General features: G+C 37.5%; 1 protein-coding gene and 1 long non-coding RNA gene across 42 annotated transcripts in view; both read right to left on the minus strand.

The window, feature by feature from the left end:
- The window catches only part of LOC112475230, a 45,182-nt gene extending 30,381 nt beyond the window's left edge, over positions 1-14,801 (minus strand). The window contains exons 1-4 of the long non-coding RNA XR_003044624.1: positions 13,765-14,801; positions 11,019-11,288; positions 9,595-9,708; positions 4,311-4,588 (exon numbers count right to left, since the gene is read on the minus strand). This is a non-coding gene — a long non-coding RNA (uncharacterized LOC112475230). The remainder of the gene's footprint in view (positions 1-4,310; positions 4,589-9,594; positions 9,709-11,018; positions 11,289-13,764) is intronic.
- Positions 14,802-16,202: 1,401 nt separating this feature from the next.
- The window catches only part of ZNF300 (zinc finger protein 300), a 34,531-nt gene continuing 26,330 nt past the window's right edge, over positions 16,203-24,403 (minus strand). For 12 of the 41 annotated variants that reach the window (XM_025043026.1, XM_025043027.1, XM_025043021.1 and 9 more), the window contains 4 exons: positions 24,276-24,355; positions 20,348-20,474; positions 20,020-20,115; positions 16,451-18,788 (listed from right to left, as the gene is read on the minus strand). In XM_025043026.1, coding sequence (XP_024898794.1) covers positions 17,230-18,788; positions 20,020-20,115; positions 20,348-20,474; positions 24,276-24,355 — 1,862 coding nt within the window. In that variant the 3' untranslated portion in view covers positions 16,451-17,229. Of the gene's footprint in view, positions 18,789-20,019; positions 20,116-20,347; positions 20,475-24,201; positions 24,240-24,275; positions 24,356-24,403 lie in introns of those variants that run through there. The other 29 variants (XM_015585289.2, XM_015585288.2, XM_025043038.1 and 26 more) reach the window with 12 other exon arrangements.

Below are 24,403 nucleotides of genomic sequence, written 5' to 3' on the forward strand. Positions count from 1 at the left end.
TCATGAATATCCATGGAGAAGGACACCAAGATGAGGTCAGAATCAGGAGACTTCACATCATCCCTGAGATATTTAAGGTCATCTCTTCTGGTTATGCTTGGAGAGTTGGTGGCGGGGAGGGTGTGAGGAGAAATCCAACAGTCTTCCTAGACATACTGTATTTATGGAAACACATACTCCCCTTGCAATCACGGAACCCACGATGCCAGACAAAGAGGCAGAAGCAGGGGCAAAGGTGGCAGAGATAACAACAGAAGTCACAGCAGGTGCGACGGACATGGCATTCACCAAGTTTTCATACTCAGGACAGATCAACGCACCACTGGCAGAAGCAGCTTTCACGGATCCTGGAGGAAGAGCCAGCCTGAGCAGGGCAGGTGCTTCTGACATGTCTCCACCTATGAGGTGAAGTCTTAACATGGTTGTAGCAAGTGCTGCAAGCATCCCCTTGTCCTCAGAGGACAATTCCAGCATGTTGGCAGACATCTGGGAGCTGCCAGTCTTTCCCCAGAGAACAGCATGTGTATGGCGCTCAGAGGAGCAAATACGTCTAGCAAGCCTGTCTCTAGAACAGCTAACGTTCCTGTAGTGGGAGCTCCTCATCTCAGCCTGCAAAGGGAAAGCTGCGCGATTAAACAGGATGGAAGCCTGAATGTCTCCCAAACCAATGCCGAAGCCTAGAGGGAAAGAAAGGAAAATGACAGAACTCCCAACAAAAGGCATTCCCATCACTGAAGAGGACAAAGCGAACCTAACACCATCCTTCTGCTGGTCCTTAGCTGGCCATGGAACCACTAGGGGTGAAAAAGAAAGAAAAAAGGCCAGAGCAGTCCAGGAGGCAGGGACACAGCTGTTCCTTCCATAAAAAAAGAAAAAAGAAAAAGAAAAAAGAAAAGAAAAAAGGAAAAGAAAAAGAAAAAGAAAAATCAGCCTCAGCTTCACCACAGAGGAGTCTGGGTAGAGGGTCAGAGTCCTCTTCTCTTCCTACTTTCAAATTTAATGCCTTCTATGCATGAGAATCGCCCATCCATCTTTGACTTGCTTGTAGATTAACTGTTGTACATTGTATTGAAAGAGTGCTAATTTTCTTTTTTAAGTATGGCTGGAAATTTCCCAAAGTTGATGAAAAGTACAAACTCACAGATCTAAGAAGCTCAGTGAACCCTTAAGAATGATGAAGAAAAGAGAGAATGGAGGGGAAATAAATGCTCTAATCAACTGGAGCTCTCCAGACACATCCAGCCTTGGGGTCAGGCAAGGCCACTCCATGGAAGATGCTCATGTCCTCCAAACTTGAAGACAAAGAACTAGGGCAAAGCTAGAGAAAGAGGTTTGCCCTAAACATTACTGAAATCAAGCTTTAGAAAGAGGCAGCAGAAACTTTGCCTTGGGTAAAAGGATCAATCCCAGAACAAACGGTATAACTTTTAAAGAGTTTTGAGGCTTTTTTCATTATATTGTCGATTTTTTTCCTCCATATAGAAGTGTGATAGGGAAACTGCGTCACTATTTACCCCGCAGCTATTCTAAAATATATAATGTTTTGCTTAATATGAATTATTTAACTACATTAGACAAATTTAATATATGAAGCCACTCTGAACGGATGATGAGTGCCAGTGCTAACCCAGGTCCCCCTGCATGACTACTGAGGATGACTTCGCTTATTTATTTTAATTGTCACTCTGGCCAGCCGAGTCAGTACTTTGAAATGCAGGGTCCATATATTGGACTGAAAAGGAAGTGGAATTAGGAAATTGAGGCAGCATCTTGAGGGCAGATTTACTGAGATCATGGAAAGAAGAGAGTCCCAATTGGCAGTTGTTGTCAAACACAAATATTACAACTACTGCATTTCAACTCAGAACGGTCCTTGTCTAAGACAGATACCACGGCAGAGTAAGGGCGTGCAAGTCTAGAAGGCAGTTGTTCAGGGTTCCCATCTTAGGTCTGTCACTAGGACTAACTTGGTCTCTGAACACCTCTAGACCTCAGTTTTCTCATCTATAAAATGAGAGACCGGGTTCAATATATAATTCAATGCAACATTAATTGAGTGCCTTCTATGTTCAAGGATTTTATTGGAATGAAAAATTGTTAGAATTCCTCCCAATTTTGGACTCTCGTTATAATTCTATGATTCTGTGACAAGTGAAGGGACTGTTATTGCTTTATTCACTCTCAGGGAAGAAAAACTATTAATCCAGTTCCCCAATCCATGCTAACATTCTTTGGTGTCCGTGCTATGGATGCCAACTGCAGGGGAAGCGGTCCAGGACGGAAAAAGGCGACGTCCTGGCCTGTGCTGGTCGATAAAAACACTGGACCAAACTGGAGGAGAGAAACGGGCCTCTCTGAAGGTGAGGGGTGTCTCTTCTTCCCCGTTCACCCTTTACCCTCAGTTGATCCTTCCTACTGAGGGTGCCCAAGGGGAGGAGAAGGCAGGGACGCAGCAAGGAGGTCAGAGTTTATAGAGAAATGTAGCCTTCTTAAAACACCCATGAAATGATGTTTGGCTGTGGCTGATCCACCATTTTCCTTAAAGAGGGATCCATAACTTATTAAATGATAAATGACATACACGGAAAGTATGACTGGGAAAAAGGATCTATTTTTTCTAAACATTTTTTTTGCAGACTACTATACATTCTTATGGATAATCGAGAAGATTAGACGTACATGGAGAATGAAACAAAAATCATCCATTGAGATTTAAAAAAAAACCTCTAATGCATTCCTTTTTACTTTTTCAAACCATGTATTTACTTTATAAAACTTGGACATTTATCTACTTTTAACTTAATATTTTCTGAAACATTCTTCCAAAAAATGAAATGCTCTTAGAGATTCATAATTCATATTACCATGTTTCTATTAAAAAATTAACTTAATTTAATCAAGTATTTCCCAAATCTCTCCACATTAACATCTGGGGAAATAGTCTTCTTCAAGAGAATGTTGGAGAAAGTTTAAATTAAATGATCTTTAAACGATCGCCTTATTTGAAAATGAGTTGTTTCTGTATGCTTGCCTTCTTCTAACTATGACAGTCTGTTTCCCTTTCGCTGCAGTGCACACAGTGAGTGGTATCCCACATTTCGCTGCTGGACATGTCATCTGCTCCAGTACGAAAACCAGGTTACGCAGGGCAGTAGAAGCAAGGGAAAGGGCCCCTGGATCATTTCTATCTGAAGCCAAACTAAGGGAGGCTGGAGGATAAGGGTCCATGAGAGAATCCATTGTGTTGGGCGAATAACATTTTTTCCACAACAGAAAGACTGAGGATAATGCTCCACTCGGTACCAAGAGAAAACCAGATTCACAAGTGAATTTTTGCAACAAGACAATGACCCTTCACAGTCCTGCTTCCCAAGCCTCAATCTCTTTCATGTATAGATCACTGAACTCTTCTAGATAAACCATCTTACTCTTCCAAGTCACCATCTTACTCCACCAGGTCCCAACAATGGACAAATTCAAATGACAGCCACCACATTGCCCTAGCCCACTAAATTTTAGATTTCCTCACCCCTTGATGATGAAAACAACCACAGAAATGCAGACCACAGTTAAAATAATACTCAATATTATCCATATATTATTTCCGTCAAAGAAGAAAATTATAGAGAGCAGAGGAAATGGCACTATCAGTATATATGCAATTTCTCAAATGAGCCAGATGTCTGGTTCATGCTGACCTTAAAGCATCTTACTGTTTTTCTGTATCTTTTTCCTGCTAACACTGAAATTCTTCTCTGCTGTAGGCCCTGTCTACATTAACGGGCCTGGGCCCATCCTAGGCTGACAGCCCCACACACGCCTACACAATCTTCAAACCGGCCAGTAAGGTAATACAAATCACTTTTATGGTACCCTGAAAATAACCATTTCAATGATTTTAATGTAATTCAAATATTTACTGTGTTATTGCATAAATACTATGAATAAAAGTAGCTCTTAATTAAGGATAAAGGAAATATTGTGACCTCATTGTGCTTCTAGTCAATTTACTGTTAACAATGATTATATTTATTATTTAAAAATCACACTCTGCAAAGAAAGGTAAGTTCAAGAACAATGTAACTTTTGAATTTCATATCACATCTCACTTAGCAAAGATATGCTAGCATCTCTAGTCCAAGTAGGAGCCTTGATTAGTAAAATTCAATTTGATATTGAAGGTTGCCTAGAAAGTACAGTGCGAGAGCTTAAAATCATTTTCCTTGTTATTAGCAATGCAACAGTATACAAGAAACACAGCTTTTAAAACATTTTTCAAGGCAGTGATGTGTAATAATATAGAAACTAACCTGCCAACAGAAATAGTTATTTCCTTCTTCTGGTTGAGTCTGGCGTTGAGAACCAAACAGCACCATCTTTTTTAGTTCAGTTACCAGGACTGAAGACTCAACAGAGAACAGGCAGTTTCCACATGCCCTGTTGTTTTCAGGATGTGACTTAAAATTCTGTCCTTAGGGATCTCTCCAGCTTGCCTCAAGCTCTGGGTACCACCCTGCATCCTTAAACACCATATGGACCCTGCTGACATCACTGTTCTTGATGGGGATGTATGGGGAACTTCCAAATCCTGTAAAATGAGAAGGGGACAGGAGTTCAATTAAGAATAAACACCTAAAAATTGATCCTAGGTTTTAGTATACTTAACCAAATAGAATCACTGTCTATCTCTTCTATACCTTAGGGGAAAAAATGATTCTGTGAATGATTTTGTCAGAATGAATGATTACCTTAATAGATCAAAGGTAGCAGAAAAAGGCAAGAACAAGAAATCTTGAAGAAAGGAGATCTTAACGAATAGTCAAGAAAAGAAGGTAATAGTGAGAAGCCAAGTGTCAGGATTTATAATCCCAAAGGTTTGTTGAAGGGCTCAGTTCTGATTTAAGTCATTACTCTGTGAAAACTGGAATTGTCAAAGCTGGTTTACAGCAAGCACACACCATACCAAACACCAAACTTTACTATGGTTGGTGAATGATACAAAAAGCAAGGACAGAGACAGCAACATCCACCTCTGAAATGGCCCCAAACCATCAGAAGTGCTTCTTAGAAAAGTCATTTTTCCACCGTGGGATGTCTTTTGTTTTAGATTAAGAAACGAGGGCTTACAATGTGTATAATACATGTGATTTAAAAGTTAGTCTGAGAAAGCCATTTTAGATTTAGTTTTCACATTCCATCAACCACACAAGTAGGGAACTTACATGACTACCTTTCATTCTCCAGTCATGCCTTACAAACCATATGTTCCAGTTTTATGTACAGTAAGCAATGCAGAAAGATCAAGTATACATAGATGCTGTCAACTCTCTCTTTCCCAGTTATGGGTGGGTGAATCAATACCATAGCCTTCTTTTTGTGGGACATGTATGAGTTGCAGTTTTGGAAGTGGCAGGGGATCGAGTTGGCATACAGAAGATCGTCATCTGCTCCCTAGACACCCTGTTGTGCACTGTGGAGCCTGGCTTCTCTCAAGACTCCTGATGGAAGACAATGACAGACTTCTGAGCATCCATGAGACAGACCTTGAGCTCCAACAAGAGTGTCTCTGGCCCTCTACTCTCTTAACTCTCTCCTGGGCTCAGAGTTATTCAGTTTAGGCACTTCTTTGTATACATTTTCCAGGTCTCCATCTCTGATCTATGTTGGGGGCCACTAGGGCACACAATGTTAGGCAGGGGGCAAGGCTACAGGCGGCAGGATGCTCCATTTGGCATTGTGATGGGACAGCCTGCTAACCAGTGCCCAACAGTTTGGGAGACTACAAGGTAATGACTGGACCTTTCTGTATCTCAGCATGATCTTTAAAGCACACAACACACAGAAGCACCATTCGTGGTTGATATTTTTGGTGAAATCGGGGAGTAATGCTGTACTCTGCATCTGGAGTAACATTTTGCAAACCAATGAAAGTACCTGAGAGAAAACAAATTGATCATCATACTGAGCTAATACTGAAGTCCAGATGCTAGTACCAAATCTGAGCTTTAGATTGTAAACATGGAAATATTTGGGAAAGGCTATTAGACTTTGATATGTTTTTTGAACTAAAGGCTCTTTCATTGTTTATTGTAAATGTTAAGGTGTTTGCTGCTGATATATCAAGGCTAGATAGTAATAAATATCAGCATTTATTGTGCACTTACTATGTACCATGCAATGTACTAACTTCTTTGCACTCACTTTTATTATTTAAATTACACAAGTGAATTAGGTACTAGTTATTTTCCTCATATTTGTTTAATAATGGAAAATTTAAAAGGTCAAGTAACTTGCATAAAGATGTATTTCTAAAAAAATAGTAGAGTATGGACTTCTTCCCACCTCTTTTTATGTTATTCTTAGTTACAAAATAAGGAATGAATATTGTTTTTACAGAGGTGTCCTCATGGAGTCTCTCTGTGTCAGCTCCTTTCCCTAGCTCCATCAGGAAGGCACCAAATTTCACCTTGAAATGGTAAATAACATACTCTTAGAGGATTTAATCCCTGGAACTTATACATTTTAGGCCAGTATACAAATGTTCAACCCTACTAAAATGCTCTCTGCTGACTAGGAAGAGATGCTGTGTTACTTCCTATTATACTGCCACAGGCCTCTGCAGTGTTATTGGGATGTGCATTTGTTGACTGGAATACTCAGTTGAGCAGGAATAAAATTTAAGAAACAAACCAGTAAGTCACTTTGATATAGATATTTGATTTCAGAGTGAATTTATAAAAATATTTTTGGAAAGACAGTATAAGCACATGAGAATAGTAAACTAGAGACAGAGAGATGGGTTACACAACATTTCAGTGGTCCCATATAACGAGTGCATGGGTTCTCAGCATGACTCAGGGGAGGTGTGGTACAAGAAAATTGCATGGAATGAAGAGACATTGTGCAAAACCTACCAGGAGGATACAGAATCCCATTTTCCCTAGCTAGTTCTCTTTGCATATGAGGAGAGTAAGTGGTCATGTGCGGAAATGACAGGTCTCATGCTAGAACTCAGCTACACAGACTCCTACCCCAGGGATTCACCTGCCACATACACTTGGAAGGAAACAGCATTACTGTGACAGGACTTTCTGAATATCTTTTTTGTTCTGCAAAATACCACAGGCTATTCTAATAACAGCGAAAAAGTGGCACTAATATAATTCTGCTCTCAGTGTGATGGGTAGGAAATATAATATTGTTTTGCTTGAGCAAATTTTTATCTAAGTATTAGCAACAATAACAGATCTCAAAATCCAGTCATCAGCACATGGATGCTCTAGCTATCCTGGGTCATGATGTTCACCAGTGTGACTTTCTGGCTGTCCGAGGCTGAAATTGGTGGCAATTATAGTTGGTTGGTGAAATAAGATCCATTCCAACATCTAGGATCTTAGGGGACAAATATAAAAAGAGGTTGGCCACAGATGTAATTGAAGGCATAAATATGGGTCAGCTCTGTCACAGTATAGACTAAGCCCTCGCTACAGTTACAGGACTGAGGGAAAGGAGGGCATACTTGGAAAGAACTTAAACTGGTTGTTATTGAGGCTCAGTAAACAGGAAACCATGGTCAGCTAAGTATACACATCCCTTCCTTCCCAGCGAACTGAGTCCAAACAAAGTTCTAATGGACTTTCCCAGAACTGCAACCTCCCGGTAGAGATAGCCATCAGAAAACATCTCTTTACCTAAACTAGATGCCAGAATTTCAAAGCATTTCCTGTTCTCTGGGGAATGATCTTTTTTGAAAATGGAGAAAACCAGTTTCCCATCATTAAACATAATAAAGTAGGGATTAGTTATATTTGGATCCAAAGTCTTATACATTTTGAAAAGAAAAAAAAAAAGTCAATGAATGGATTTTACTTCCATCCATGAAAAAGTAATAGCTACATAAGAGGTTCTCTCATCATAAAATAAAAAACCGAATAAAATTTATAAAACAGCTATTTTCAGATATTGGGTATTAGGCAGTACAGAACTGTGATCCCTGAGAAAGAAAACAAATCGAGCCCTAAAATTACTCCAGCTTTCTGCCTGGTGATTTCTCGGCAGCTGCACAAAATATGGGAATCGACAGATACCCTGTCCAAACTCTTTAAAGTTGAGTCCAAAACTTTAAAGAAATATAACAAAATCTAGCACTCAACAATGTAAATCATAGATCCAGCATCCAATTAAAATAAGTAGGCATAAGTAGACAAATAAGGAGAAGAAGAAAAGGTGACTGATAACCAGGAAAAACAGAAATAAAGAAAACCATGGAATGAGCAGACAAAGACTTTAAAAAACTTCTTATAAACATTATGTACATGCTCAAGTATTTAAAAAATAACAACCATAATGAGAAATGTAAATAGACTACATGAAGAATCAGATAGAATTTTTAGAGATGAAAATATCTGAAATTACTTCACTCAATAGGACTAGTAGCAGATTTAACTCTGAATAGAAAAAAAATCAGTTAACCTGAAGACATAGCAACAGACATTATTCAAAAATAAAAGACTGAAATGAAATTTTAAAGCAAATTTAAAGCATGATTAGAGTCTTAGGGCCTGTGAGACATATCAAATAGTCCCACGTGTAACTGGAGCCTTAGAGGAGAATGAAAGGGAGAAAGAAAATAAAGTTAGAAAAAATAAAAAAATTCAAAACAAGTTGAAAACCATATTAAAATTCTACATAAGCGAATAAAAGAAGTTCTAAAGCAGCCGGAGGAAAAAGAGAAATTACATACAGAGGAACAAAGATAAGAATCACTGCAAACCGCTTGTTCCAAACCATGAAGGTCAACAGAAAGACAATTTTAAAGGGTTAAAATAAAAAAATTTCTATCTAAAACTCTATACTCACCAAAACAATGTTGCAGAACACTTTGATTCAGTTTCAAATTAATTCTTTCAAGTTCAGATATTTTAACAATCCAATTGAAAATGTGTACAACCATGCTGAGTTATTTTTCATATTCAACATCAGCTATCACACATACATTTTAGTTCTTTTAATTCCAAATATCTAAAAACATTAAAAAATTTTTTGACTGAGTCTCTTTTTTTTGTTAGAAAATATGAATTTTGTATGTGCACTACAACTGAAATTTTCTCCTTAGGTTTCTTAATTTAGTAAAAATATAGTTTTAACCATGACACTAATATTTGTATTTACATTACCGTTATAAAACAATTTTATATTCAAGGTTATTAAACTTTTTAGCTGAATTTATCCTTTCAATTATGTAATTTGTTTCATTCTCAATGAAATGTAATTCCAAAATAATTTCTTTTACTATGTGAAATGAATAAAAGAATCAAACGTTATCAGAATTAACTAATTTTCTGGTTGATACATCTAATGACATCGATACAAACTGACCTCATTGAAACTCTTAGCAAGGTTTTTCTAATAAAACAAAACACCAGAAACTTGCTCAAGAAAACCTGAAGTAAAAAAAAGAGCATATCTATTTTAGAGGAACAGTGACTAGACCTAAGTGTAAGGATACATGCCACAAAGTGATATGGCAACCCCCTTCTGCTGCCACATGTGTAAATATATCATCTTTGGCCACAGTCGTCTTAGTATACTCACCAACTTTCAAACAATGCTGATGCGTCTTCAGCTAATCGGTGTCTTCTGTTTTTTGTAGGGTCAGTGATATCACTGCTACCCCTAAGGTGGGTGAAAAATGTTAACAAATGTATCCTGTAAGAAGCATATACATTAACTCTTTAAAGGAACAAAAATTAATTATTTTATTAAATTTCAGCTTTTTCTGTTTCTCTTTTGTTGTTGTTGTTGTTCATCGTTGTTGAAAAGGTTCATTGCCAAATGAAAAAAAAGTTTAAACTATTAAATAGCTGAATATTTATATCATACATTTAGTGACAATCACTATAGCTAGTGTTCAGCCTACTCTTTTCAACTTTGTACATAGTAAGACCACCTGGCCTCTGTTTATCACACACATCTCATTACGACTTATGAATACATTGACAGCTTGTATAAAGCCACATGCTTTGATCTGAAACTATCCTGTAAGGCCATTCCAGCTCCAGTGTTCCTCGTGGGATAGATGAAACCTCTCTTGCCATTGCCCCACAGTTCAACTTCGGCTTTCTCTGCTGTCTGCCTAATAAACCATCTGTACTCCAATGTGCAACTCAGAATCTGCTTCCCAGAGAGAACTTGACCTAAGACCCAAGAGTTTTTATGTGATCTAGCATGCTATATTTCTTAAGGCCCAAGGAGAAACTGTACAGGGGAAGGTTTGGCTGAGAGCTGAGAAGGTAATCTGGGTGAGGGTGTGCCTGCTGAAGCAGCCATTTAGGATCCTCAGGGGCGAAGGTAAGCTTTGGCCTGTGGTTACCATGGGCATAAGAATGCCTGGGTGATGGGAGCTCTGAGACCTGGGCACCAAAGAGCAGGTGACACCTGCTGGGCATTGGAAGGAGTGCATGCTTTCCATTCAGACTTACCAATTCAGCTTGCTGACTGAACAAACGGTCTAGCCGTCTGTTATGTAGAGAGGGAAAAGAGTGTGGATTGGTAATAATATAAACTTACAGAAACTAACAGCAATAATAGCCAAAGGTTTTCTAGTTTGGGTTATAATGCATTCAATCAAGCCAGGGTGATATTCTTTAAGCCATGTGATGCTACAGTTAGAAATGTTATACTTAGCATGAGAGTCTTGTGTTCTAAGAAGCTGTATTTGTCCAATAAGAGGTATTTGGCTTCTGATCTTTATCATTCAATAAAAGTCCTTCCCTTGCAACTATCACAGGGATTGTATCAAGACATCTCATGTTTCATCAAGACATACCCCCAACCACAGCTTAGGGGCTTTCACAGGATCTACAAAGAGAAAGTTCAAGATTGCTCTGAACGGTGAACTCTGCATGCTTCTGTTTCAGTTATCTGTTGCTGTGTTAACAGGTCATCCTCATATTAGTGGCTTCAATCAGCAACAATTATTACCATGGCTTATGAGTCTTTGCATTAGTTGGGCTCACCTGGGTAGTTTTTCTCTACATGAGGTGAGCTATGGCTGCAGTCACCTGAAAGCTCAACTGGTCTGGAATGTCCAAGATGGCTTGCCAGAGACTCAAATGATTTGGAATGTTCAAGATGATGGCAGTCGGTGACTGAAGGCTGGGATCTCATGTGGGGCTGTCAATCAAAGCACTCAGATCCTCCTTCATGTGTCATCTTCAAGTGGCTCACTTAGGCTTCCTTAAAAGTCTGCTGGTCTCAGAATAATCAGACTTCTATGGAGGCTGGACCTTAAGAGTGCAAAATTGGAAGTGGTTATGTTCTTTTTAGTGGTACGTCAGGGATAACATAACACTGCTTGTGCCACATTCTATTGTTTAATGCAGATCATGGGGCCAGATCAGAATCAAAAGAAGACTAAATGAGGAGACCACCAGGAGTTGTTCGATAGTGGTCAATGACGTCAGAGGTTACTGCAACCTTCCAATCTTTCTTTTTCCAAGTAGGACTGTTCACAGTGGTTATCCTGCCCCTGTTCCTTCATCAAATGTTAAGTGTGTGTGAGTTTTAACTCATATGTCTCTGAATTAACAGCAGGCACATCTCAAATTTATACAGAAACTATCACGAGACCCTGAACTTTGAGCTTTAGGACAAATGACAGAAAATTTGGCTGAATCCCTTAGGGAGGGAGTGAGGACATTTTGCACATTAAAGGAAATGAATATTTATCAAATAAATATTATTTCATATAAATAGTATATATAATATATAACTTCACATTAAATCTTTTTATATAACAATATGTAATTATATTATATATAAGATATTACACATTATATTATATATCTTAATACAATGTATTACATTAATGTAGCTATTAATATACCTATTATAGAATATTTTAGAGATGCTCTCTAAAATTAGTTTGCATTCTAAAGATATTTAAGATAAACTTTGTGAAGGAATGACAATAGTGATCCACCTCATGGACTTGTTTCAAAAACCAAATAAATTACTATTTCTAAATAGGACTGTGACTGGCACATAGCAGACATTGAGTAAAAGCTTTCTAAATGAATTTTTTAAATTTATATATAAAAAATATGTAACCCCTCCCCCAATTTAAATCTCTGAACTCCCTGAATTCTATCTGCAGACTCCCAAGAGCCCAATAGACCTCATGTTAAGATCCTGTTGTCAGAACAAATGGGAGGCATTAGCCGAATGCTTCCTCCCTTGTACCTCCAAATTGTTTCTGCCCACACCATCTGCGATGGCCCCTCAAAATTCATATGTTGAAATCCTAACCCTCAAGGTAATGATGTTAGGAGGCGGGGCCTTTGGGAGGTGAATAGGTCATGAGGGAAGAGCCCTCATAAATGGGAGCAGTCCTTTATAGAAGATACCCAAAGAACTCTCCTCTCCACCATGTGAGGACAGAGAAGTCAGCAGTCTGCAACCCAGAAGAGGGTTCTTACCAGGACTGGACCATGTTGGTACTCTGATCTTGGACTTTACTTTCAGCCTTCAGAAATGTGAGAAATAAATTTGTTTCTAACAAGCCACCCAGCCTCCGTAATTTGTTACAGCAGTCTGAATGGACTAAGACACCATTCTTTCCTCCTGTATCAGAGAATAAGGTCCTCTTTAGACCTCACTTTCCCTCTGTGTTCTGTATTCCAGGTCATCCCACTTCACTGGGCACTTTGTGCAATAGAGTGTCCCCTTTTCTTATACACAGCTGTGTTCCAAGATAGAGCCATCAAAACCTTTGAACACAATAGATACTCATCAGTTTGTGCATAAGTGTCATAAAGACACCAGGACCTAAGCTGAGCAAAGGGGTGATGGCAGGGACACTACACCAGTAACATAAGCATTACTTCAAGATGCCAAGATGGGCATTGGCCTTATCTAGAGATGAAAGGAAAAGATGGTCCCAAACCCTGAGATGTAAATCCCAGTGAAATAACCCATTTTCACTTGTGGATGCCAGTACCTACCCCTTCATTGGCCTGGGCTGACTCTGAGATGACAGTAGCAAATAGAAAGGGCACTGAGTGAAAAATATAGAAAATTACCCACTGTGTATCCATAATTTGAGTCAGCCAGAGCTCCATATAAAAATAAATGGTTTAAACATTGAAAGGTGGGACACATGAAAATGACTATGGCCGAGCACCTGAGGAGGAATGTTAGAATATGAGCCATTTGATTAAATTGGGCTGAATCTGGCTGCTGCTGTGTGATATTAGCCTAGGGTCTCTGTGATTTTAGCATTGCCCAAATTGAGCCATTTTTCAGCTTTTATATAATCAGAACTTTTCTGCTGTTTGATGTGACCAATCACTTCCTACTTCTTGAAACTCCTTCTTGGCACCCATGATAACACACTCTCCTGGTTTCCATCACGTTTCCTTGACCATGAGATGTTTCTTTCCTCAGTTGTTTCTTCTCCCTTATTTCTGAAATCTCCATCTCTTGGTTTCATCTACCACTGTGCTGAGGACTTCCCAACTCTACCACCAGCCCAGCTTCTCCATAGAGCTTCAGAATCATGACCAAACACCTGCACAGTCGGCCACCTCCATCTGATATCAAGCTTTGTCACTGGCTGCTCTTTTGACCTTCAGCTGTGTCCCTCTTCAGATGCAAGAGAATGTCTTTTGATTTATTGGGAAAACCTCATTTACCTCCTGAGATAACCAATGGAGGGATACAACAGTACTCCAGTCATTTCAGCTCAGGGCACAATAGCTTTACCTGTCTTTGAGGTAGAAAAGAAGCAGAGTCCAGAGGTAAGACTTAGCAAAAACTCTAGAAGGCGGGGCCAGGGTGCTTTAGGAGAGGAACCAGAAGCTGGTCCTGCAAAGTTTTTGGTGCTCTCTGGGGCTCATCTGCAAAACACATCATGTTTGGAAGGGCTCAGAGCCAAATGAGCTTCATTTGGGAGGTTTTCCTAATTCTGAATTTCAGAGATTCCTTAGATGTCAGCTTCTCTAATTTCATACCCAGTGTTGTAACACCCTTTACAGAATCTTGACCACTAAATCTATTCTTGAAAACATATTACTCCAACCCAGGCAGTCTGAGTTGATGTGAGTTGTGTTCAACTATGAGAAAGCACTTTGTTTTTGACCATGATCTGTCTGTATCCCCATGACCGTCCTGCATTGATTTTGTATGTCAGAGGCAGTGCAACATGGCTGTGTACACATGAAAAATTTGTTAGTAGCTATCCAAATGTAAAATGTGCATACTCCTTGCCCAGCAGTTTCAATTCTAGGAATTGATTCTTCAGATATATGAACAAAAGTTTATAAAATAAAGGGGTATTAGGATGTTTACTGATGAACTGTAGTAATTCTTTTTCTTCACCTGCTCATGAGGGTCACAAATGTTAAATCATGAATAGTGCAAGGTACATTGATAAGTACCATAAGTACATTTCTCATGTAAGTACATTACATGAGAAAGCAATTGTGTAATATTAAAATGATCTGTCTTCCTCTCTGGACTATGATCTCCATAGTGTACTAGATTAACTCAATTGTGTAGTAAAATAATATCTCCTGAGGGAAGAAAAATTTAGTCTTACTCTTTACCTACTCTATGCCAGGTGCTGCACTTGGCACTTTACATGCATGTCTAATGCTCTTAACAATTTTATGATTAAGGTATTGTTATCTCAGTTTTACAAATGAAGAAAATGGAGACTCAGAGGACTGGAATGACCTGCATATGTCACCAGAGCTAGGATTCAAGCTGTCTTTCTGACTACATAACTTGTGCTCCTTGTCAGATATTGGGAATAATTTCTTTTAATTCCTAGTATAAGCAAAAATGGGTATTCTATTTTTTTAAAAAAAGAACTAATATATTTTAGACTTATAGAAAAGTTGTGATATCCCTCACCCAACTTTCCCTCATCTCACATAACCGTAGTGCAATTACAAGACCAGAAAATTAACAGTTCAATATTAACTAATATAAAATTTATATTTGAATTTCATCAGTTTTCCACTAAAACTGTTTTTAAAAACTTTTTTATAGGCATTCTTCTGTTCCAAGATCCTATCCAGGATCTCAGACTGCATTTAGTTGTTATTTCTATGTAGAGGTCCTGCACTTTGTGATTAGATTTCAAGTGGTATCTTTAAAATTTCACTCTGTTGCTGGTCTGCAGAATTATTGTTCTATATTTAATATTTTTAATATTAAAGTTGCATAAAGCAACTAATCTTTATTTCTAATACCTAATCAGTATATATATTTTATACACAATTGTATCATCTGCAAATAATGTCTATTTTACTTTTTCCTTTCCAATCCTTATGCCTATTATTTCTTTCTCTTGCCCCATTGCACTGGCTGGCTCCTCCAGCAAGATGCTGAAGAAAATGAAGTGTTAAACCAGTAGATGCTAATTGCGAAGTGGGATTTTTATAGAAACCCACAAGGTTGCCTGGGGACTGTGACAGTGGAAAAGATCAAATGGAGGCCTGTAAGGTGGGAATTGTGGATCTCTGTTATATCCACGTAAGTTCCAGAGCTGTCACTACATAGAATTCCCTCTTCATTAAATTTCTGTGTTCCCAATACAATCTCTTGTCCTTCTCAAACCTTCATAAGGGCTGATTGAGACATCTTCCATAAGGAACCCTCAGAGTAGCCTAACCCATGAAATGTACCCCTAGGCCTTCTCCAGTTCTAAATGGTGAATTATATTTAATATTAGTGGTCTCAGCTCACTGTTCATAATGAGACCAGGAACTTGCTCACACAGGTTCCCACATCTCTGTCAGGTGTGCCCTCTCCCCTGCAGAGGTTCTCACCTAGAGGGGCCCCATATTTTCACAATAGATCAGCCATGCAAGAAGGGAATCAGGTGAGTGGGAAATGTGAAGGAATCAAGTGAGAACGTGAACAAGGGTAAACTACATTTATCCATATGGACAACTTGCCAGGTATGCTCTCCTGCAAGGCACCTCCAGCATAGGTCCTCATCTAAACCTGCTCATAGAGGAACAGGTAGAAACAGAGGAAGGAAGGCAGGAGATATTTTAGAGATATCAAATTCTCAAATCTATGACAGGCATGATTTCTCACCTCAAGAGTTTTCCTGTGTCCTCAGTTCCCAAGGAAAACTGTTGGGGCTGCAGGGCAGGTGTCAGAAAGGAACTGAAGAGACAGACAGGGTCTTTATGTGCATTCGCCACAATTTATATAAGTGTATGTAAAACATAATAAAAGTATAATAAAATGTCACTTTAACATACCAAGAATCAAGGCCACCAGGATCAAAGACAGTAAAATGAACCAGTCATTGGAATGGGAGATCAAAAGCAAGAGTGTCTGGAGTACAAAGCAGTTCAGATGTGTCTTTTACACATTAATCTTAGCATCCTGTTGTAGTAGAATAGAAAAGAAAGGTTAAAAAGAACTAATATTAATTAAAAATATGTCCTACGCTGTACTTTTATTTATCAATAAGAAAAAATATTCAGACAGGTGAAGCAAGCTTGCCCGAAGTCACACGATCTGAGTAGTTGAGCCAGTATGTAAATCCAAGACCATCTGGTTCAGAACCAAAGTCTTTCCACTATTCCAAATTCCCAGGGAGGGAAAGTAAAGGGGAGACCTGGTCAGGAAGCATCTATTTCAAGGTCCAGGATACTTCCAGAAATACAGGTCAACTTATATACTTGAGATGGGAAAGCACACAAACATGACCTTTATTGAATTTGATTAACCCATCTTTCCATCTTTGTACATGAATATTAGATATATACCTTTAGGAGTCAAGCTAAGTCCCTCCATATAATGCAGTTTCCAGGAATTGACTTTTTTTTTACTCGACCTTTCTTCATGTCTTTTATAGAGAATTGCCATATGGCCGAAATTATGATAAGCTAATATTAGCAATTTCACAATGTCTGGTTATTGTTATGTGGCATAATGAGGAATATGTAACTTGACAACATTCTGATACATAATTTGTTTTACTGATCACTCAGTTTGTACCTTTAAAAGCTTTACATGCCATTTTGAAAATGTCCTTCATTTACATAATTTCCATCACCTTTGCTGAGTTAGGTATCATCACACTACAGATATGAATTCTCCTGTAAAATTGTATCTATAATGATATCTTCCACAAACTTATCGAATTCATCAGAGTTCCAGTATTTGTTAAGGCTTGAGCTAATACTGAAGGCTTTCTTGTGTTCAGTTCATTACAGTTTTACTATTATTATGAATTCTCTGGTGCACGGTGAGTTGTGACTTCTGAATGAAGGCTTTTCCACATGTACCACATCGATAGGGTCTTTCCCCAGTATGAATTCTCTGATGCAAAACAAGGTCTGACTTCTGGGAAAAGGCTTTCCCACATTCAGCACATATATAAGGTTTCTCTCCTGTATGAATTCGCTGATGTCCTGGGAGGTGAGACTTTTGAGAGAAGGCTTTCCCACATTCGGTACATATATAAGGCTTTTCTCCTGTGTGAATTCTCTGATGTCCAATGAGATGTGATTTCTGACAGAAGGCCTTTCCACATTCACTGCATTTATAGGGTTTCTCTCCAGTATGTGTTCTCTGATGTATGATGAGCTGTGACTTCCGGGAGAAGGTCTTCCCACATTCAGTACATTCATAAGGTTTCTCCCCAGTATGAATTAACTGATGTGTAATAAGTTCTGTCTTCCTGCTAAAGGCTTCCTCACATTGAGCACATTTGTAGGGTTTCTCTCCAGTGTGAATTCTTTTATGTATAATGAGGTGGGACTTCTCACAGAAGGCTTTTCCACATTCGGTACACTCATATGGCTTTTCCCCAGTATGAGCTCTATGGTGTATAATCAGCTGTGACTTCTGGGAGAAGGCCTTCCCACACTCTCTGCATTCATAAGGTTTCTCTCCAGTGTGAATTCTCTGATGTATAATGAGGGGTGACTTCTGGGAGAAAGCTTTCCCACAGTCACTACATTCATATGGTTTTTCCCCAGTGTGAACTCTCTGATGTATAATGAGGGATGACTTTTGAGAGAATGCTTTCCCACATTCAGAACATTCATAAGGTTTCTCCCCAGTATGAGTTCTCTGATGTACAATGAGATGAAACTTCTCACTAAAGGCTTTCCCACACGCACCACAATCATATGGTTTCTTTCCAGTATGAATTCGTTGGTGTACAATAAGTTGTGACTTCTTAGCAAAGGCTTTTCCACATGTAATACATATACAGGTTTTCTCTTTAGTTTCAGCATTCTGATACTGAATAAGGGATTGCTTGTGGATGAAAATGTTTCCACACTGATTATCATCACAGGGTATTAATCCATTTTGAATTTTCTCAAGATTAGAATTAGATGCATCTTGACTAGATGATTTTCCATATCCAAAATTCTCATCAGGGGGTTTTCTTGAATTGATCTTATTACAACTAGATAGGTCAATATTAGATTTCAAATACTTTTGAAATATATCATAGTTATGGGGGCTTTGTCTTGAAGTACCTGGCTCTATGTACTCTTGAAATATTTTTCCCAATGTATTATATTTATGGCCCGACTCCACAGTCACTGTTTTGTTGTTGATAACTGTTACTTGACTGAAAATTCTGTCTTGGTTTTCCGGACATCTCTGTAGCTGGCCATCACCTTGACAGATTTTTAAAATGGAGTACAATGAATCATCCTTTGTGATTCCTTTCAGTGTCTTATTATGGATGGAAAAAGATCCCAAAATACATGATTGAGGATTGTCAAGGTTACTCTTCCTGTCTAAAGGAAAGAAAAATAAAATAAAACAACCATAAAAAACAACTAACAGAATGCAGAAGAGTGGAACAAACAATTGATCCAACATAGTTGATGAACTCAGAAAACATAGGTGAAGAACAAGCCATCTTGCTTGTACTAAGACAGTACAGCATATAGTAGGATCGCGTGAAAGGAGAGATAAGGATGTTAAAGAGAAATATTCATGGATAACTAGACCTGAAGGAGATAGACAAGTGTCTGGGTTATTGTCACTCTAATCTGGGATTACTTCTCTAGAATCTTCCCATTTCCCTTGCTTTCTGAATAGAAACGCTTTTCACCTTTTGAATTCATTTATTTTATAAACCATTTGCCATATGTATATGTATATGTAACGTATGTGTATATATATGTACACATATACATATATATACACACATGTATGTATATATGTATATGTGTGTATGTATGCATTAACAACTACTGTCCTACCACTACCATTCAAAGAAACAAGGTCTCTTCAGCACTCAGAATATTTTAATGCTCCTCAGTCTATTTTCTCAATTAACAACTAACACAAACAACAGAAAAATCCAAGAACCTGTTATGAATTCAGTATCAGATTTACACCAAGAATCCAAGATTGAATTCCAAGCAGGAATCCATGATTCTCCATAAATATCTTCAATATGTATCAAATAAAATTAGTAAAGTTTTCCCAGAAGAGCCATATTTCCCTAACTCCAAGGTTTTCTTCATATACTGCCCCCCCACCACCACCCGTTTGACTTCACCTTCCTCCTTTGGCATCATCAATACTTAACATATCTTTCAGAGCAGCTACCACTGCATGCTCTGAAAAAAAGCCTTCTCAAATTCTGTTGCATCTCTTCAGATTCTAATTTTCTCTACACTTTTAAAAACAGTCATTGTATTTGACGTTTAATTTTGTACAGCTATGTATCTGAAAGTCTTACCTGCTAAAGCACAACCTATGTTCTTGGAAAAAAATTGCCTTCTACTGTCTATTAAGGCTCTTCATAAAAGGCATTATATAGAATAGTGAGTGAGGATCAGTAACAGCTCTGCCCTATAAAGACTCACAATTACTTGATTTTTTGATGTATGCTTATTAAATCCTCAGCATGAGAGCAAAGAATAAAAGAGTTCAATGAGCATAGAAACATAAGCCTTAGGCAACAATTAAAAAAAAAAACTAAACAAATAACACTGATATTTCACTGATTTTCACCTGGATAGATCCAATTTGATATGTTTCTTTTTATGATCCATGGATCTTCTCCTTGTTCCAACTTGGAGATGACATCTGGTTTGGAAACTGGATGCCCTATTAAATGGAAATCACAGAAGAATTGGAATGGACTGCACTGAAGGAAGAGGAGAAGGTGCAGTTTAAGTCTACCATGAAGCAGTCTAGCTGGCACTCGGCAAAGTAATGGCCTCCATTTCGGAAGATCATAAAAATCATTATATATGTCAGGAACCACCTAACCACAGCAACTGACAAGGAAAGGCACCTCACTGTACAAGTCTAACTTACACAGGGAAGCCATGCTTACCCATTGAGACCAGGTGGCTGAAGTTCTCCAGCATCACATCCCTGTAAAGGGTCCTTTGAGCAGGGTCCAGCTGTTGCCACTCCTCCTGGGTGAAATCCACAGCCACATCCTTGAATGATACTAACCCCTGTAACAGTATATTCCTGTTCAATCTGAAATGATCACTCTCATAATTTATACTATAGTATATAAAACTATACCTACACCTAGTTTTGTGTCATGGTATTTGGGAGAAACAATGTAAAAGTCTGTCTTTAGCAAGAAGAGTCAGAGAGATAAGGAAAACATAAGAGGTAAATCATAAAATTCCTATCTATATACAAATGGTAACTTAATAAATGATAAGGGTAGCATTCAAATACCTAGTAGGAAGATGGATTACTCAATGACTAGTACTGAAATAACTGGATAGTCAATGAGGAAAGAATAATGTTGAATCCATATGTTATAAGATGAATAGTGTCCCCTGAAAATTCATATGCTGAAATCTCAACCCCCAATGCCTCAGAATGTTACCTTATATGGAAATAAAATCATTGCAGATATAATTAGTTATATGAGGTCGTTAGGGTGGACCCTAATCCAATATGACTGATGTCCATATCAAAAGAAGAAATCTGAACAGAGAGAGAGACAGACATAGATGGAAAAATGCTATGAAGAGACATCGGGAGAAGATGTCTACAAACCAAGGAGAAAGTCCTGGAATAGATCCTTCCCTCACAGCCTTTAGAAGGAACCAACCCTACTGACACCTTGAGTTTTAACTTCTAGCCTCCAGAACTGCAAGAATAAATTTCTGTTGTTTAATCCAAAGTACAGTTTGCTGTACTTTGCTATGGCATATCTTATGTCTTGAAAAATAGAAAAAATATATTCTGGATGAAGCAAAAATTTAAACTCTAAAAAAAATACCTCAAACCATAAAAGTTAACAAAACAAAGCACGGAAGAATTTATATTAATAATTATAGAGAAGGCTTTTTTAAGTATAATATTAAAAAAGAGAGAAAAGTTACATTTAGAGAATTACAGAATGCCAGAGTTCTTGAAGATAATCAATCCCCTCATTTTGTAGGACAATAATCTTAGTTTCTCCTAAATCTAACAGTTCTCCTATATATATGCAATAGCTAGTAATAAAATGAAATAGATCAATGACAATAGAAATACCGAAGAACAAACTTAACAAAAATTGTGCAGGAAACATTCATGAAAAAAACAACAACAACAAATTATTGACATGGCATTAAAATAAAGGACTTAGGTAAGTGTAGAGCCCTGAGGTATTTCTGGAGGAAAAATGAACTATTTTAATTATGTCACCATTATGTTCACAATAATTGTCATCTAATAGTGGAATCTGAGTGGTCTGTATTATTTTAAACTATTTTTTCAGGGTTTTCTCTAAATATTCCACTATCATCAAATATTGCTTTAAGAATGAAAACAAATTAAATATTCGTTCGAATATCAACAGTCCCCTTCTTAAAAGCATCCTTTAGACTCACCTTTGCATATATAAATAGTCTCATCTCAATCTTATGGTCTTTCTCATCCCACACCAAGTCCCATATTCACACCATCAAGCTGCCAAGAATTTAGTTTGTCCTTGTACCAACACCATTAACTTTTCCATTTAATGTTTGAGAAAACTGAGGATTATAGTGCTTAACTAACTACTTGCCAGAGGTTACACAGTGAATATATGATTAACTCAGATTTAAATGCAAGTGTTCTGTTTCGATCGCTTGTGTTCTCAACCATTGTGCTCCACACTGTGTCCTTGATATTATAAACAAAATAGTTTATATTTTATTAGTTTAACACCATCTTTAGTAAAAACTTTCCATTAAACACCCTCCATTTTAGTTTTCCTCTAATTCTCAGCCTTTCTAGAATCACTCTGCTCTTTCAACTTCTGCAAATGCTGTTTCCCATTCCCACTCTCATTCCTTCATGATCCGAAGTTCAATAATCTTTCAAGCCTGTCCCCAAGTGCCTTATAAAGCTGGTTGTTCCCCATCTCTGCTGAAACAGTTCCCTGCTCTCATACCTATTATAGAACTTTAATGTGTCATTGTTGGTTTCCACATCATTTACTCAAGAAATGTTTGCTAAAAAGGAATGAGTGAAGATTATAGAGAATAAAATAAAGTTCATGTTAAGTTAAAAACAGTTTTGTGCATTAGTCAATTATATATTTTTTGATCTGAAGGACAGGAATATGAAAAAGATAATCAATGTAGAATACAGAGAAAATCCATTCTGATAGAAAAATGAATAGAAATAATTCTAACATTCTTGTTTTGCTTTATTAATGATATTTGAATGCTTCGATACACCAAATATGTATAAATCTTGTTACTTTTGAAAAAAATATGCATAATCAGTGGGAAATTGTATTTTTGCCTTCTACAGACAAGTTTTACAGCTTGGATAACTGTGGGAATGAAAGAGATGGGGGTGGTGGAAGTGGAATGTTACACTAGCTACTTTCAAAAAATTATTTTCAATAATATATATTTATCCCAAGATATCAAAAATATTATTCTAACATGTAATCAACCTTTAAAAATTATTAGTGAATTTTTAAAATTAAATCTTTGAAATCCAGTACGTATTTTACTGAAATGTCCAGAGCACATTTCATTGAGACTAGCCAATTTCAAGTGCTCAGTAAGCCCATGTGGCTGGTGGCTCTGTATTAGACAGCACAGCTCTAAAGATACTAACATCTGAGAAGGAAAAAAACCTATCCTTTCACAAGAGAACTCAGTTTTTAACAATAGTAATAACAGCTAACACTTAAAAATAGAACCAGCCCCAGTTACAGTTCAAGGCATGATTTTTTACTCAATTCTCACAACAACCCTATGAGGATTATAATTTCCATTTTACAGATGAAAAAAAATCCCAGTCAACCAGGCCACAGGAAATAGTATACATCTACTAAAATAATAAAGAATAATTCTATGTATTGGGATGGGAACATATTAAAAATGTATACAAAAATCTTTACATTAGACAGTAAAGTTAAAAACCAAGTTGCAGAACAGAATGTTTACTGTAACATTATTTTTCCAAAAGGAAGGCACATGAAAATAAGAGACATTCTCACACGTTTGTACTTTCACATATACAGACTTACTTGCAGTTACATAGTAAAAGGTTTAGAAAGTTAAAAACAAATGGTTAACACCAATAACCTCAAGAGGAGGGCAGTTTAAAGTTGAAAGGTCTCTCAGCTTTTAATTTTTATCTTTCCATATAGTTTAAAATTTTTATACTATGTATATAGTAAATATTGATAGGAAGAAAAATATAATAGACTGTTAAAAATGAAAGAGCAAAGATGGAACAGGTCCTGAGTTGGACAGTAATCCTACAAACTCACAAAACCACAGCAAAAGATACAAAGCATCAGGGACTCCTGCTCTCCAGAGTTTGCCAGATAAATTATAATTTAAGATCTGCCATTTGAAATATGTATTTTGGAAGACCATTCAAAATGTACACATCCTATGTTATCTAGATTTTATTGGTGGATTAAAGCTGGATGACAGGAAGCCTCCATAATCAATTTGGTCCTCTAAAGCAGGGGTCAACAAACTTTTTCAGTAACCCAACTCTGCCATTGTAGCATCAAAACAGCTATAGCCAATACACAAAAACAGCATGGCTGTGCTGTCAATAAAACTTTGCTTATAAAATAGTTGGATTTGGCCCACAGGTAATAGTTTGATAACCCCAGCGCAAAAGGATAAAGTTCAAGGAGTTTGGCTATGACACTGATATCGCCCCTCTAGAAGTCATCATTTTATGACACAGCTATAAGAAATCTTTTGCATTTACCACAGGAGTGTTGGTGAGAACACTGTGTATCCCGTCACCTAGAGAAAGATCCAAAAAGGAAATTTTAGTCTTACATGGCAAGAAACCATTTCTTCCCATGAGAAATTAACCTGCTTTCTCTTTAGAGGACTGCATATCATGTAACTGATGATGTCTGTAAGAAAGATCAGAAAAATTGGTATATCAATATTTAAAAATGGTT

The sequence above is a fragment of the Pteropus alecto genome, unplaced genomic scaffold (assembly GCF_000325575.1).
Source record: "Pteropus alecto unplaced genomic scaffold, ASM32557v1 scaffold40, whole genome shotgun sequence".
In the NCBI taxonomy this organism is placed as follows: Eukaryota; Metazoa; Chordata; class Mammalia; order Chiroptera; family Pteropodidae; genus Pteropus; species Pteropus alecto.